Source organism: Rhagoletis zephyria, unplaced genomic scaffold, assembly GCF_001687245.7.
Source record: "Rhagoletis zephyria isolate East Lansing unplaced genomic scaffold, Rhagoletis_zephyria_1.1 Rzeph_scaffold_01308, whole genome shotgun sequence".
In the NCBI taxonomy this organism is placed as follows: domain Eukaryota; kingdom Metazoa; phylum Arthropoda; class Insecta; order Diptera; family Tephritidae; genus Rhagoletis; species Rhagoletis zephyria.
The window spans coordinates 42,687-59,525 of NW_016158392.1; the positions used below are offsets into that span (position 1 = coordinate 42,687).

The 16,839-nt window shown below is 37.0% G+C and overlaps 1 protein-coding gene across 1 annotated transcript in view; it reads left to right on the plus strand.

Moving 5' to 3' along the window:
- Positions 1 to 838: 838 nt before the first annotated feature.
- Positions 839 to 16,839, plus strand: part of Spn85F (Serpin 85F) — a gene marked incomplete at its 3' end in the record, with an annotated part of 71,642 nt that continues 55,641 nt past the window's right edge. Inside the window, exon 1 of the mRNA XM_017616959.1 lies at positions 839 to 1,293. Coding sequence (XP_017472448.1) covers positions 856 to 1,293 — 438 coding nt within the window. The remainder of the gene's footprint in view (positions 1,294 to 16,839) is intronic.

Consider the following 16,839-nt stretch of genomic DNA (forward strand, 5'->3'; position numbering starts at 1 on the left):
CAACGATGAAACTAACTGTTGAGTAGACTGTGTGTGTATGCATAGAGAGCGTCAGATTGCAAGCCCTGCGTCGACGGACCCAACGAACGTTGGCCAACGCTCAACTTTTGACGCACGTTATGTATGCTTTGCACTGTCACTTTTACGTAGAAATCAAAAACCATCAGACTTCTACATATCGTCGGTGATACGGCAAAACGTTCCATGTCTGTTAGTACCCTTGACACTTAGATGGTCTCTTACTTGAACCGGAATGCATCTGCAAATCGTTACACCCTAATAAACAAATGACACAACTGTCTACCGTTGGCTGATGAAGATGAACAATTGCCAGAAGCGATCAGATACAGATAACAGATCAATTAAGCACCAGAAGTAATAAGTCACATAAAACGTTTTGTGGTATCACAGAGGATAATATGTAATGCTGTGCGTTGGGTAACAGCTAACACGCAAAGCTCATTTCACAGATTCCTCAAGTGGCAATTCTCATGCAATGCCAAGTATGCATAACTGAGGCATAAGTCCGACAATGCTGACAGTTGTATAACCTTGCGCTTATACAAGACAAGATAATTGTGAATATGTATTAATTGTCTTTGAAAAGCCAGAGACCGTGACGAAGACACCAAGAGAAGTGTGAATGTATTAGTAAAAAAGAGTGACGTTATCTATTGTACAGTGAAAGCTATTGTATCTGCAAAATTGAGTTGTGTAAGGACCAGCTGATTATTATTTGCAGACACAACACCTTCATTGTGGCATATCCCTACGTTACGTACGCCACTTCATTCACATACTTTTCTGTTATTGACGTACAAGTACCCATTCTGACGGGGTTATTACTTCTACATCATGTTTACAATTGATCGTAAGTTAAATATTCACTGGAATTTGTGGACGTCATCAATCATCGTTTTGTCAGTTTTACGGGTGGCTAATGCACACATCATACATGTCGATCATAATGCTTTTCGCCACAACAATTTTCATCAACCGCTACCACTGCCCCCAGCAGAGCAACTACCAAGCCATCTGGACTCCGTAAATCTGTCACCAGCGAATCTTATGGCTGATCTTAGCAACGCTTTGGCCTATCGCATCCTTCATTATCATTCGATACTCAACAGGAATAATTTTGCATTTTCTCCCACGGCACTGATGAGTGTGCTTATAGCATTGTACGAGGGTTCAGCAGGACGAAGTGCTTTGGAAATGCGTAACGTACTGTTACTTCCAAATAGTCGTGACGTCATACGCATAGGCTATCGCGATATACATCGCAAATTGCGGGTAAGTAAAAAAGATAAAACCTGTATTCACCATGCTGATGCTTTTTACTACTCGGGTAAAGCCAACAAGCCTAAACGGTCAATTTTAAACCCCAGTTTGTCATCAAGTGCAACCCTGGTTGACTCAGTTGAACTCCCAATCAGTTGTTTTGCACCGCTTGTTTTGGCTGTCTTCTTAAACGCATTAATGCAAAGCATCAGTCTCTTTTATTTCTCAAACATAAGAGATAAAAGTATTGAATTTGCGCAACTTTATTGAAAATTGGTATTTCGTTATGGTTGCGCATATTGGATATTGATATGAGTCATACGTTAGAAATAAAAGAGACTGATGCTTCGCCTTAATGCGTTTAAGAATAAAGCCTTTTTGTTGCAAAAAATAAAGCGACTGAATCTTCTTCTTCCTCACTGTAACCGCTTAAGCGGTTTTGGCCGAGTTCAACAAAGCACGCCAGTCGTTTCTCTTCTGTGCCAACTGACGCCAATTGGAAATGCCAAGTGAATCCAAGTCCTTCTCCACTTGGTATTTTCATCGCTGTGGTGGCCTCCCTCCTCCTCTGCTACCACCTGCGAGTTCCGAGTTGAATACTTTCAGAGCCGGAGCGTCGGAGTCCATTCGAACGACATGGCCAACCCAGCGGAGGCGCTGTATTTTAATTCGCCGCATTATGTCTATGGCGTTGTAAAGCTCATACATTTCATCATTACATCGTGTGCGGTACTCGCCGTGGCCAACGCGTAAAGGCCCGTAAATCTTCCGCAAAATCTTACTCTCGAACAGTGTTGCCAGAACTTTTTGGGCCGACCGGCTAGATTGGCAAAAAAAAGCGGCTAAAAACGGCTAAAATGTTTTAGTGAAAATTCACATGCTTTATTTAAATAAATCGCAAGAAACGAAAGACTAGTTAACACCATTAATTTATATCGAGTGTATATTCCTCATCATCAAATGAATCACTATTGTATATATCACCTGAATTCATTAATTTTAAGAGATCGTCATCTACAGTAAAATTATGGCAGCATTTTTCTTCACGTTTTAAACCGTATCTTATATATAAAATAGCGTTTAACGTTTTAACGCACATTGGATTTCTTTGCTTAGTTTTTATTATATTCATTGAACTAAATATTCGCTCTACTTCTGCATTACTTATAGGCAAAACAAGAAAACTAAAAACTAGGTTGCAAAGGTCAGCAAAAGGGTTTTCTCCTAGAGCATTTCGAAATTGATAAACTTCGGCCCAAAATTTTACAGTTGAGTCTAAATTACTCCAGGTATGTAACGTTAACCGTTGCCATTGCATCTCTATGGATGTTATTTCGTCGGCATTATATTTGTGTTTTTGTTGCTGTAGTTGAACAAATACTTTTGGTTTAATTACTCTTAATGCATTTCCAACCGAAAAAAGTCAATTTTTTTTAGTGTGGCAATATTTGTAGGGAGGCGTAGGCGTAATTCCTTTATTAAAGTGATAATAAAATAGCGACCATTTTCTCGAATTATTTTCTCGGCTTCGTGGTCAAAAGCGTTTGTGCTTACTTTTGTTTTTAAATACTCTTCAAAACTGTGATAAAACTGAGGAAATGGAGCAAGGTATGGTTCCAACGGGGAGCATATAGGATCAAATGTGTCCGCGCTAATAACCACTAGGGAGCATAGATGCGAAAGTAAAACATTGAGTTCATTAAAAATCTTCATTGGGTCTGCATTATTGCTTTCGAACAACTTGTTTACTTTTTGCACCTGAAAATTAGGCAAATAGTAAAATCGGCTAAAAACGGCTAACTTTTTTTTACAAACCGGCTAACAAATCGGCTGCCGGCTAGATCGAATTTTCTCCGGCTAGTTGCTATCAAAACCGGCTAAATCTAGCCGGAAAACGGCTAAAATGGCAACGCTGCTCTCGAATACCCCAAGAGCCGCCTCATCGGATGTTGTCATTGTCCATGCTTCTGCGCAATATACCAACGGTGGGCAAACGCGGCTCTTTGAGCCAAATCCGGCTCTTTGCTTAGCAAAGTGCGGCTCTTTTTACTTTCTCTTTGCTTTGTACGTTTTGGCTCTTTTAACTTTTCAAAATACAAGCTTCTTTGCTGGACATTCTTTTCCGTTGTATTGTTGTTTTATTTGGTCTTGTTTATATACACATACGCAAATTGAGATCGGAACATGACCCGCAATTGGAGAATGAAAATTGGCTTTCTGACTTAATGTTCTCTACCAAGATAATGGAACATTTGCAAAACTTGAATTTGTCACTGCAATTTGTTTTTGATTTTGATTTGCCGCAAATTATTTTAAGTTTCGAAGCTAAACTACGTTTTTTTATTCATGACCTCAAAAAAAAGAATATTTCATCATTTTCCAGGCTAGAAAAAAATATTGCACATGATTTAAAAGCAGATTTTGAAAAAAATTTGCCGATTTGAAATTATTTAAATGTACGTTTGCATACGTTATAAACCCTTTTTTATGTAACATAATTGAGGATGAAATAACGATATCCGAAATACTACTTCTTAAGAAAAGCGAAGAGTTGGAGCTTTCGGAATTAAAAGAAGATAAGGCCCTGGAAATGCAACATATACACCCCTATGCTGTAATCCGTCGTAGATTCGATTTTGCTACGAATCGTAAAATTGGTTTGCTGTAATCCGCGTTTTCGTATCGTAATTTCGAAATTCGTAGGCCATCTTCGAAATTCGTAATGTTGGTATGCCTGAATCCGACGTAGCTGTCATTTTTATGTATTTGTCGGAAATTTTGTACGAATAGCCACTCGTGGAGGAGCGAAACAAATTGTTTTATAATATCAATAAAATAAGGAGTGTAAACGCAAAAGTTTGTATGTAAGTTGAAGTGTGAATAGAAAAAAAAAAATATTATTAAATGTTTATAAAATTATCAGATCGAAGATCACAACAAATGGTTCGCAATACGAAAAACTGGTGGAATGCCTGAACAAAAGGCCGGGCATTGGTCGAGGCTTTGTAAAAGGAGCTAAGAGAATGTGCTAGAATTTTGGGAAATCGTTCCAAGAATTAAAGCAGGTCAATATCTAGTGAAATGGAGGCCCTTAAAAGGAGGGAGCTTACATTTTATCATTTAAGCTAACAGAACAATCTCCTATCAATCTCCTTTGTATATTAATGCAACTGTTAGGTGTTCTTCCTCCTGGGACAAAAGTGCATCGGCCACTGAATCCTTTGTATTCTACTTTTTTTTAGCTGGCAGCGCCGCTGATAGTTACGATCGGATTACAGCATATCAATTTTCGGAACGGAGCTACGAATACTTTGCAATTGCTTGAATAACAAGTACCAGATTGAAAATATCCGCTGTTGCAAACAGCTGCATGGCGTATATTTTCAATTTTTGGTACAACGTACCCAGAAAAAAATTATATGTGCGATACTCGATCTTCAATTAGCTAAATAAAAACCCAATACTAGATATTTGATGTTTTTTCCCCAATAATTGTATTCATTTACTCTATCAAAAGAATATAAAAATCTTTATAAATACACTAGCAGTCCCGGCTAACTTCGTCCCGCCCAAAATATTTTTTTTGTATTGAAACATTTTGGTCTAACATTTTCACCAACAGTTCACGTTCATGATTTTCAGTGACGCATTTATCTTCTAATATTAGGGTTTGGTGGTTGTCAGAGGGCATATTTCTATTGCCGTCTTAAATAACCTAGCAAAACTGTACCGAAATACAAAGATACGTAATAGTTTCAGTGCGTTTGACAGGTGCCACGCCCCCTTTTCAAATAGCCCCAATTTTCTCTAAGAGTATGGGATTCATTTCATATATCTCTATACCATTTTTGAGTAATCTACCCCCTTTTCCAATAACCGCAATTTTTCTCCATGAGTATGCGCTTGTTTTCATATATCTCTCACCATGTTCGAGTAATCTACCATGACAACTTTCCAAAGTTAAGCAGTATGAAAAATTTGATTTTTTACGATAAACACAATTTTTCTCCATGAGTATGCGATTGCTTTCATATATCTCCATACCATGTTCGAGACCACTTCCATGAATTTTACGAAAAATTCGGTTTGTGTGGGAGGTGCAACGCCCCTTTTTCCAACAACCGCAATTTTTCTCCATGACAATGCAATTGTTTTCATATATCTCCATACCATATGCGAGTAGTCTACCATGAACACTTCCAGAGATATGCAATATGAAAAATTCGGTTTGTATGGGAGGTGCCACGCCCCCTACACCTAGCGGCATGAAATATACTTTACATCCGATTCTCATACCTACCATATATACACAAAAAATTTCATGAGGATCGGTCAAGCCGTTTAGGAAGAGTTCGACCACTAACACCGTCACACGAGATTTGTATATCTACCAAACATTTGTGAAAGTATGTATGTATGTACAGTATCGGTCATATCTATAGCACGCCATTTCAAAGTGATATTGTGTGCCACTTATGTGTATTTATTTATTTTTAAGAATTTTCAATTAAAACATAGTTCATTCTCATACAAACTCCATATATACCTAATATTAACAATTTGTAGAAAACTACAAAAAAGTGCAACAAATTTTCACCTAAATTTCAAACTATTTTCTTGGAAGTATTAGAATTTTTCTGAGTACACAGTTTTATAGCCCAATCAATTTTAGTCTGATAATGTGCAAGTTTTAAGTGGCTAAAAGTTACCGTTGATTTTTTAGAATTTTTTTCTCGCATTGGCTTCAATATAATGAATAATGAACGAAAATGACACTGAAGATGGCACAACGCCGAAACCGGTTTGTCTGCAAACCAAACTTGACAAGGGATGACGGAAATTCGTTCCAAAATAAATCATAATGAATAAACTCAATTTATTTGTTTATGGAAGAAAACCGCAACACCTTTGGCGGGTATATATGTATAATTGTGTTTGTTGAAAATGGGCGTGGCACATCCCATAGGCGTGGAATTTTTATCAGCTATAACTTCGGAACCATAAGTCCCACACACTTGAAATTTGGTATGCAGACATATCAATGGTAGGTGCTTATAGGAGGGTATATATAAACGAGTTTACAAAAGGGGGCGTGGCACATCCCATAGGCGTGGAATTTTTTATCAGCTAAAACTTCGGAACCATAAGTCACACGAACTTGAAATCTGGTAAGCAGACATATACGTGGTAGGTGCTTATACGAAGGTACATATATATAAATGAGTTTGTAGAAGGGGCGTGGCACATTCCATAGGCGTGAAATTTTTAATCAGCCATAACTTCCAGACCATAAGTCACATGAACTTGAAACTTGGTATGCAGAGATGTCAATGGCAGTTTTATAGCCCAATCAATTTTAGTCTGATAATGTGCAAGTTTTAAGTGGCTAAAAGTTACCGTTGATTTTTTAGAATTTTTTTCTCGCATTGGCTTCAATATAATGAATAATGAACGAAAATGACACTGAAGATGGCACAACGCCGAAACCGGTTTGTCTGCAAACCAAACTTGACAAGGGATGACGGAAATTCGTTCCAAAATAAATCATAATGAATAAACTCAATTTATTTGTTTATGGAAGAAAACCGCAACACCTTTGGCGGGTATATATGTATAATTGTGTTTGTTGAAAATGGGCGTGGCACATCCCATAGGCGTGGAATTTTTATCAGCTATAACTTCGGAACCATAAGTCACACGAACTTGAAATCTGGTAAGCAGACATATACGTGGTAGGTGCTTATACGAGGGCATATATAAACGAGTTTGTAAGAAGGGGCGTAGCACATCCCATAGGCGTGGAATTTTTTATCAGCCATAACTTCGCACCGTAACTCCCACGAACTTGAAATTTGGTATGCAGACATATCAATGGTAGGTGCTTATACGATGGTATATATAAACGAGTTTGTAAGAAGGGGCGTAGCACATCCCATAGGCGTGGAATTTGTTATCAGCCATAACTTCGCACCGTAACTCCCACGAACTTGAAATTTGGTATGCAGACATATCAATGGTAGGTGCTTATACGAGGGCATANCTGGTAAGCAGACATATACGTGGTAGGTGCTTATACGAAGGTACATATATATAAATGAGTTTGTAGAAGGGGCGTGGCACATTCCATAGGCGTGAAATTTTTAATCAGCCATAACTTCCAGACCATAAGTCACATGAACTTGAAACTTGGTATGCAGAGATGTCAATGGCAGTTTTATAGCCCAATCAATTTTAGTCTGATAATGTGCAAGTTTTAAGTGGCTAAAAGTTACCGTTGATTTTTTAAAATTTTTTTCTCGCATTGGCTTCAATATAATGAATAAACTCAATTTATTTGTTTATGGAAGAAAACCGCAACACCTTTGGCGGGTATATATGTATAATTGTGTTTGTTGAAAATGGGTGTGGCACATTCCATAGGCGTGAAATTTTTTATCAGCTATATCTTCAAAACCATAAGTCACATGAAATTAAAATTTGGTATGCAGACATACATATCTATTGTAGTCGCTTATAGGAAGGTATAAGAATGAGTTTATAAAAGGGGCGTGGCACATCCCGCAGGCGTGGAATTTTTAATCAGCTATAACTTCGGAACCATAAGCCCACCTGACTTGAAATTTGGTATGCAGACATATCAATGGTAGGTGCTTATACGATGGTATATATAAACGAGTTTGTAAGAAGGGGCGTAGCACATCCCATAGGCGTGGAATTTGTTATCAGCCATAACTTCGCACCGTAACTCCCACGAACTTGAAATTTGGTATGCAGACATATCAATGGTAGGTGCTTATACGAGGGCATATATAAACGAGTTTGTAAAAGGGGCGAGGCACATCCCATAGGCGTGGAATATTTTATCAGCTATAACTTCGGAACCATAAACCCCATGAACTTGAAATTTGGTATGAAGACATATCAATAGTAGGTGCTTATATGAGGATATATATAAATGAGTTTGTAAAAGGGAGCGTCGCGCATCCTATAGGCGTCGAATCCTTTATCAGCTATAACTTCGTAACCATAAGTCCCACGAACTTGAAATTTTGTATGCAGACATATCAATGGTAGGTGTTTATAGGAGGGTATATATAAACGAGTTTGTGAAAGGGGCGTAGCATATCCCATATTCGTTGAAATGTTTATCAGCTATAACTTCGGAACCATATGTCGCATCAACTTGAAATTTGGTATGCAATTATATACACATTTGGTAGGTGCTTATAATAAGGTCTATATAATTGAGTTTGTAAAAGGGAACGTGGCGCATCCCATAGGCGTGAACCTTTTTATCATCTATAACTTCGGAACCATAAGTCCTTCGATCTTGAAATTTAATATGCAGACATATCAATGGTAGGTGCTTATAGTTAGGAGGTATAACCTCGGAACCATAAGTCGCACGAAATTGAAATTTGGTATGCAGGTATAGCTATGGTAGGTGCTTATAAAAAGATAAATATAAATAAGTTTGTAAAAGATGGCGTGGCTAATTCCATAGGCGTGGAAATTCTTATCAGCTATAACTTCAAAACCATAAGTCACATCAAATTTAAATTTGGTATGCAGACATATCAATGGTAGGTGCTTATAAAAAGATAAATATAAATAAGTTTGTAAAAGATGGCGTGGCTAATTCCATAGGCGTGGAAATTCTTATCAGCTATAACTTCAAAACCATAAGTCACATCAAATTTAAATTTGGTATGCAGATATATCTATGGTAGTCGCTTATACGAAGGTATATGAATGAGTGTATAAAAGGGGGCGTGGAACATCCCGTAGGCGTATCAGCCATAAATTGGAAACCATAAGTCACATGGACTTGAAATTTGGTATTCAGACACAGGTATCTATGGGAGGCGTTCAGAGTAAAGTATATATAAATGAGTTTGTAAAAGGGGGATATACATATATGTATTCATCTATTAGATAACTCGGATATTTAAAACTCTGGGCGTGTTTCTTTTTTGAAACCTTACCGTCTTTAGATTAGTTTGAAATGGAAAGATTAAATCGTTTTTTAATCTCGCGATGCTGTTAAACGAAAAAGGTTCATTCAAAACAGCTAATCGAATAGGCAGCTAAACGGAATGTACCTTAGTAGAATAATTTTAATTTAAAAATTTGATCGTTACCTTAGTCCACCTAATATTACTAATGGAACAAGATTTGTAGTACAAGTGATGATCAATATATATTAGTTAAAGCAGGATAGAGCTAAAAGTATGGCTCAAAAGGATGCCTTAATGTAAACAGAGAAAATGGTTTGTCTACTTTAAATCATGCTGAACTGAATATTTGTATTACTGTTTTATATTTTGATTTGTTTACCCCGAACGACGTCGGATACTCTGCTAGTTTTCTATATACGTAACGCACATAGTGAACTTTCCTGCATGCACCTTTTGAGCAGAAGCAACAAATAGTAGTATGCATGTTAGCGACGTCGGGTGCTCTGCTAGTATTAGATAAGCACGATGTGAGAAGCATAGAAAAAATGCTTTTCTCGGGTTCACAACTATCCTATCTTTTAAGTTGGAACTAACAATATACACCCACAAAATTTCGTTGAAATCGGTTAAGCGGTTTCGGATATTAGCGTAAACGAACATAGCGACACTGGGTTTTTATATATTAAAATAAGCACTTGAGAGGGGGATAGAAAAGATTTCGATAAAAAAAATATTTTTTCTCGAATTCAAAATTCATGGAACCATGATACAAATATTTTAAGGTAAAACCGACGCTCTATTCGTCCGCCATTGGGTTTTTTTTACGTTTGCTAGCATTTTTAGTTTTCTCTCTCGAAATGCTTCTAATGTCAAAGAAATTCAAAATAAACAAATGTTAATTTATGATTTGAAATATTTATTTATTCAGGAGTTGGAAAAACTAAAAAATTTCGAAATAAAGTCAATTGACATTATTACCTTTTTAAAAGCGAAATAAAATCCATTGACATTATTGCTCTTTCAAACATTAAATTTGCTTAGCTTCGCGGCGGCCGGCGTCCGCGCGCCACACCACGTCACGCTACACCGCGGCCCCCCTTCCCCCTCTCCCTCAGTGCTGTATCGCAGGTAGGTTTATTTTTTGTATACGTTGAAATACAATTTTTATATATTTAACATATCGAGGACTTATATTCAATAATACCCCCTTCCTGCATATCTGATATAAAAATCCACCTAAGATTTAACTGTCATCGGTGATATTAATGCTACCTTATATAACGCTTAACAGAAGAATTTACACTATTATAAATTGGAAATCAGAAGTAATATATCAGTGATGACAGGTAATAAGTCCCAGATGGTTTCTAAAATCACAAATCAGTTTTTGTGCAAATTGCAGATAGAGGGCATTAATGAATTTAAGCCCTCGATATTTCACATATTTATATTTGTAAGTTATTGGAACATTGGCTTGTTGAATGTGCCATCTAATAAATAATGTCGTCGTTCTCCTTAGCTGCTTTTAAATGATGTCACAAATTTCTGGCGGAGACATGAATACAGTGTAAGAAAATTCCTTTTCTATAATTGGTTCCTTATAGAAAGGGTGGTTTCTTTTCCACTTTAGACATTCCGAATTCGTTCAAAATATGCTAATTTTCAACACAGAATTCTTTCAGTGTTCCTCCGGGGTTTTTGGACATGGACTGTTTCTTCAATTTAATAGCGTTCGCTTTATTTTTGTGGAAAAGAAACATGTTTTGCAAATTCTGGATTATTTCTATACTCTTTCTTCAAATATTTCTCGTATTCCAGCTGCGTTTTGCGTTTGGTTTTTCGCATCGTGTTTTTACTATATTCGTAAATGTAAATTGTTTAATAAAATTAATTGGTGGTAGTTCATGATTGTGTGTGGATTAATAGCACCACACTGAGAATTTGGCAATAACCTTTTTCATCTATTAAAAAACAACACTTACGGGGCAATGTTTATTGTAAGAACAACATTTTATTCTATGAATTGACATACTTTAAGTATTGTTGACGCTATTTCCATTTGAATGAGGAAATAGCGTCAATGACTTTAATTCCAAATTTTTGTTGACTTTATTTCGATTTTGAAAAGGTAATAATGTCAATTGACTTTATTTCGCACCAGGGTGGGAAATAAAGTCAATTGACCTTATTTCCGTTGATCTTGTTACCTGTCACCCAATATCAAGTTTTTTAAGTTCCCGCAATTATCGTATATACGACAAAAAGGGATCGAGGTTTCATTGAAAACATTTGTTTACATTTATGTATTTATTTACAGAAAAAAGTTGTACTCTTCTTTCATAGAGCTAAAATGAGGAAAATCATTTTGCACATATAATTCTTTTACTGGGGTATAACTGTGAGTCTTTGTAGGTACTCTACAATGAAATTCGTAAAGTCAAAACACCGTTCACAATTATTTGCATTCGAGTACCTGATAATTATTGAAAGTTATAAAAACTATCAGCTTTTTGTGTTCGCGTATGCTAAAAACTTGCAAAGTTGGGGAAATTGAGAGAAAAATTACATTTCATTTTGAGGGAAGGCTGCTAGTTTCTGCTGGAAAAATATTTGCCAACAGCAATTTGCCAACAAGAAAACCGCTGATGAAAAACAGCTGGTTGGAATTTACGCAAATCCATAAATTGAATTTGATGGTTTGGAAGTTAAAATAGTAAAATGCGACTAATTGAACTTGTAAGAAGTAAGTAATTATTCGTTTAGGCAGTGAACTGTATCAGGATAAGACTTCGGGATTTGTTTTCTTACGTTTTCAGTTTTATACTTTTGAATGTAAACAAAATTTCTATCAGCTGTTCGTCTAAAAGCTCAGTTATGCAAGACTTATACTTGACTTCACTTGAAAATTGTATATCTGGCAAATGAGCAGCCCATGTATGTAGTTACCCAAAAAATAACTTCACTTAGAATTTTGGAGAACTACAGATTTTTGATTTCTAAGTGCAAAGAGAGCCGTGAGAGAATCATGCTGCTATTCCATTTATAAATGTAATTCATCTGGCAATCGAAAAATAAACTTTCAAATAAAGACAGAAAATAAAATTAAAAAAAATCCACAATTTGAAAGTGTGAATACTTTTATTTGAATTGTGCACTTGTGCTCAAGGGTATTATAACTTTGTTCACATAACGGTTGTTTGTAACAGCAAACACGAACCGAAATAGATATAGAAAAATTTATACATAAATGATCAGAGTGAAAAGAGAAGTCGATTAAGACAACGACAGGATGTCCTCTGATATCGCCAGAATACCACCTGCATAACGAGGTGAAAATGCTGACCATAAAGGAGCACAACCGAAAGCTCTGCAAGCAATTCTTAGTAGGAAGCCCAAGACGTGGACACTCGAACAGACACTTGCTTGCAGAGGAGCCCTCGCCAAGGCATGTCAGAAGGCAACTATACGAACTGACGGACGAAGTCCAGAGGTTCATTAAACAACCTCGGGACCCGTCAGCTTATCGGCAGGCCTTGACCGGCATTCACAGGGAGTCAGTCTCGAGTTAGGTAGACTCAAGACGTGCGAATGCCGTTCTAGGCACACAACCACCGGACATCGACGAGACGGAGCTTCATCTGCCTCGGGAGGCTAGAACCACAATGGCCCAACTTCGCTCTGGGTACTGCAGCAGGTTAAACACATACCTGAGCATATTAGACGTAGATGTGGCAAATAAGTGTCCGGCATGCGGACACCCTACGATGCGAAACATCTCTTCGTATGCCCGGAAAACCCGACACTGCTAACGCCTTTGTCCCTGTGGACCGACCCCATTGAGGCTGCAGGCTTCTTGGGGCTTCCGTTAGTTGAGCTTTACGACAACGACTGAGATACGTAAACAACTCGGAACTGGTGACTAAGAGGCCATTAATTCGAGCAACCCTATATAGTTTTTTTTCTTTCTTTTATACAAAGTGTAAGAAAAAAAACACCTGAAAAAACACGTACTTATCTCCCCAAGCCGGCAAATACAAATAAGGATTAAAATTTTAAAACTAATTAATAAAATTAAATTAAAATATTTAGAAAGTTATCAAAAAAACACTTTTAATAAACTCCGCGGCCGGTTTGAGCAGCGCACAAAAAGAAAAGTTCTATAAACAGCTTGCCCGAGACGCAATTATCTATTTTCAAGTATACATATGTACTCGTAGTTGGTATGATTGCCGTACTGAGTGCTATACCTACATAAGAGAGTTGAGTTTACGCTTGCTAGCTTTTTTATTTTACTAACCGGCATGTGTTGCTGGCCGCTGTTGCCAAAGGGTTATATACAACTTTCTATAAGGAACGCGATGAATTGCCAAATGAAATATGAAATGTCATAACTAGGCACTTGGTAAATCACCTGAAATCTTAGTCAGATTANCACGAACCGAAATAGATATAGAAAAATTTATACATAAATGATCAGAGTGAAAAGAGAAGTCGATTAAGCCATGTCTGTCTGTCCGTCCGTGTACACGATAATTCGAGCAAAAATTGAGATATCTCAACGAAATTTGGTGTGTAGATTGCCCCTTACCCAAGCTAGGCTGATATTGAAAATAGGCGAAATCGGACTGTAACCACGCCCACTACCCATATAACGGTAGTTTTCAGCAAATACGAAAACAGCGATATTTTAGTACCTACTGAAGCTTATTAATGGAAAATTGATATTTACAATGATTTTCTGAACGTCTTCGAAGGGTACGATTTTTCTCAGATTCAGATAAGTCCCATCTTTGTCATGACTGCTGAAGTTGCAGACGATGCAAAACACTGCACTTCGGACAGCGACAGGATGTCCTCTGATATCGCCAGAATACCACCTGCATAACGAGGTGAAAATGCTGACCATAAAGGAGCACAACCGAAAGCTCTGCAAGCAATTCTTAGTAGGAAGCCCAAGACGTGGACACTCGAACAGACACTTGCTTGCAGAGGAGCCCTCGCCAAGGCATGTCAGAAGGCAACTATACGAACTGACGGACGAAGTCCAGAGGTTCATTAAACAACCTCGGGACCCGTCAGCTTATCGGCAGGCCTTGACCGGCATTCACAGGGAGTCAGTCTCGAGTTAGGTAGACTCAAGACGTGCGAATGCCGTTCTAGGCACACAACCACCGGACATCGACGAGACGGAGCTTCATCTGCCTCGGGAGGCTAGAACCACAATGGCCCAACTTCGCTCTGGGTACTGCAGCAGGTTAAACACATACCTGAGCATATTAGACGTAGATGTGGCAAATAAGTGTCCGGCATGCGGACACCCTACGATGCGAAACATCTCTTCGTATGCCCGGAAAACCCGACACTGCTAACGCCTTTGTCCCTGTGGACCGACCCCATTGAGGCTGCAGGCTTCTTGGGGCTTCCGTTAGTTGAGCTTTACGACAACGACTGAGATACGTAAACAACTCGGAACTGGTGACTAAGAGGCCATTAATTCGAGCAACCCTATATAGTTTTTTTTCTTTCTTTTATACAAAGTGTAAGAAAAAAAACACCTGAAAAAACACGTACTTATCTCCCCAAGCCGGCAAATACAAATAAGGATTAAAATTTTAAAACTAATTAATAAAATTAAATTAAAATATTTAGAAAGTTATCAAAAAAACACTTTTAATAAACTCCGCGGCCGGTTTGAGCAGCGCACAAAAAGAAAAGTTCTATAAACAGCTTGCCCGAGACGCAATTATCTATTTTCAAGTATACATATGTACTCGTAGTTGGTATGATTGCCGTACTGAGTGCTATACCTACATAAGAGAGTTGAGTTTACGCTTGCTAGCTTTTTTATTTTACTAACCGGCATGTGTTGCTGGCCGCTGTTGCCAAAGGGTTATATACAACTTTCTATAAGGAACGCGATGAATTGCCAAATGAAATATGAAATGTCATAACTAGGCACTTGGTAAATCACCTGAAATCTTAGTCAGATTATTTTTCGGATGGTAGTAGTAATATCGGTTTGGTACAAAATCCATTTACGCAGCATTCATAGATCTCCAGAGTACTTCGACATTGAAACACATATTTGAATCTGTGTCTCTGAAAGAGTTTTGGGTTAGTGTTAAGAGTAAATATGAAGTCGCTAAAAGGACCACCTTAATTAACTTCGCTTCCTTCTGTCACAACGTACTCTGTCAACAGGGGTTTCAGCTTACACATATACAAAAAACAAATTCATGTCGAAATTGGATGCTACCCCAGAAATGCGCATGCAGCTTTAGACATATCGAACTGCTATTTTATACAATAATTATTTGATAACAATGAAACAATTTCATTCTTCATATTAAAATTTAGGGTATGTATAGTATTTGTAGAAAAAGTTTTTATCCATATTTAAATTGCACTGCCTTTGATTTTTAGTAATTTAATGTGGGGTTTCATAAAATGAAAGGTGTTTAGTAAGGGTTCCACCATCTTAAAAGTTTAAGAATCCCTGCTATAAAAGACCCTTTTATTTTCCAAAACACCTGTGCGACAATTATTATTTTACCCCCTGTACTTTGCGATCCATATTGTGGCAAACACTACTTAGTAAGTAAAGGTAAGTGTGATAGTGAAAAGGTATAAGTATGGTCGTAGGTGCAGGGCGCTCGGGTATAAAAATCAGAAAGTTGAATCAAGACCCCTGGATCATATAGGGAATTCATTTATATTTTAAATTGCATTGTCATCGTGATTGGAACTTGCTGAAAATTTCAAGTCTCTAACTTGTCGGGAAGTTAGTTTAAAATCGATTGGAAATTTCCGCGATTTCCGCGGGATGACCAAGTTAAATAAAAGCTGTAAAAACGCANGAGAAAGTTGAATCAAGACCCCTGGACCATATAGGGAATTCATTTATATTTTAAATTGCATTGTCATCGTGATTGGAACTTGCTGAAAATTTCAAGTCTCTAACTTGTCGGGAAGTTAGTTTAAAATCGATTGGAAATTTCCGCGATTTCCGCGGGATGACCAAGTTAAATAAAAGCTGTAAAAACGCAACTAATATATAGTAACACTACTTTTTAGATGAATTTGAGGCCGCTAAACCAGAATATGAATCCATTTAATTTCAAAAAAAATAGTTTTCGAGATATAGGCAAAATTCATGTTTTCCAGGACCTTTCGGTCCTATTGCTAGAAATCTGTGGGAATGTAAGGCGAACCAAACTATGTTATTTATTTCGGAATAAACATTTGTTTTCCTTTACATTGGATATATATAAGTGATGATTAAAGAAAAAGGCTTAATTATAAAAGCGTTTAAATTGTAAAAAAATGTCAATTTAGATAAATCTACGATATTTCAGTAAATGTTGTATCCAAATTGTTGAAAATTGGTATGTGAAGTAAAATTTTTGGGACAAAATAGGATTATTATGAAACCATGGGCCAAATATAGTAAAATGGCGTTTTTAGTTTTTTACTCTGACGTCAGTAATTCAAAAATGATTTAAAAAATTCAGAAAATGTGCTTGGAGAAGAAATATGAATATCTTATATAATAATAATAATAATAATAATAATAATAATAATAATAATAATAATAATAATA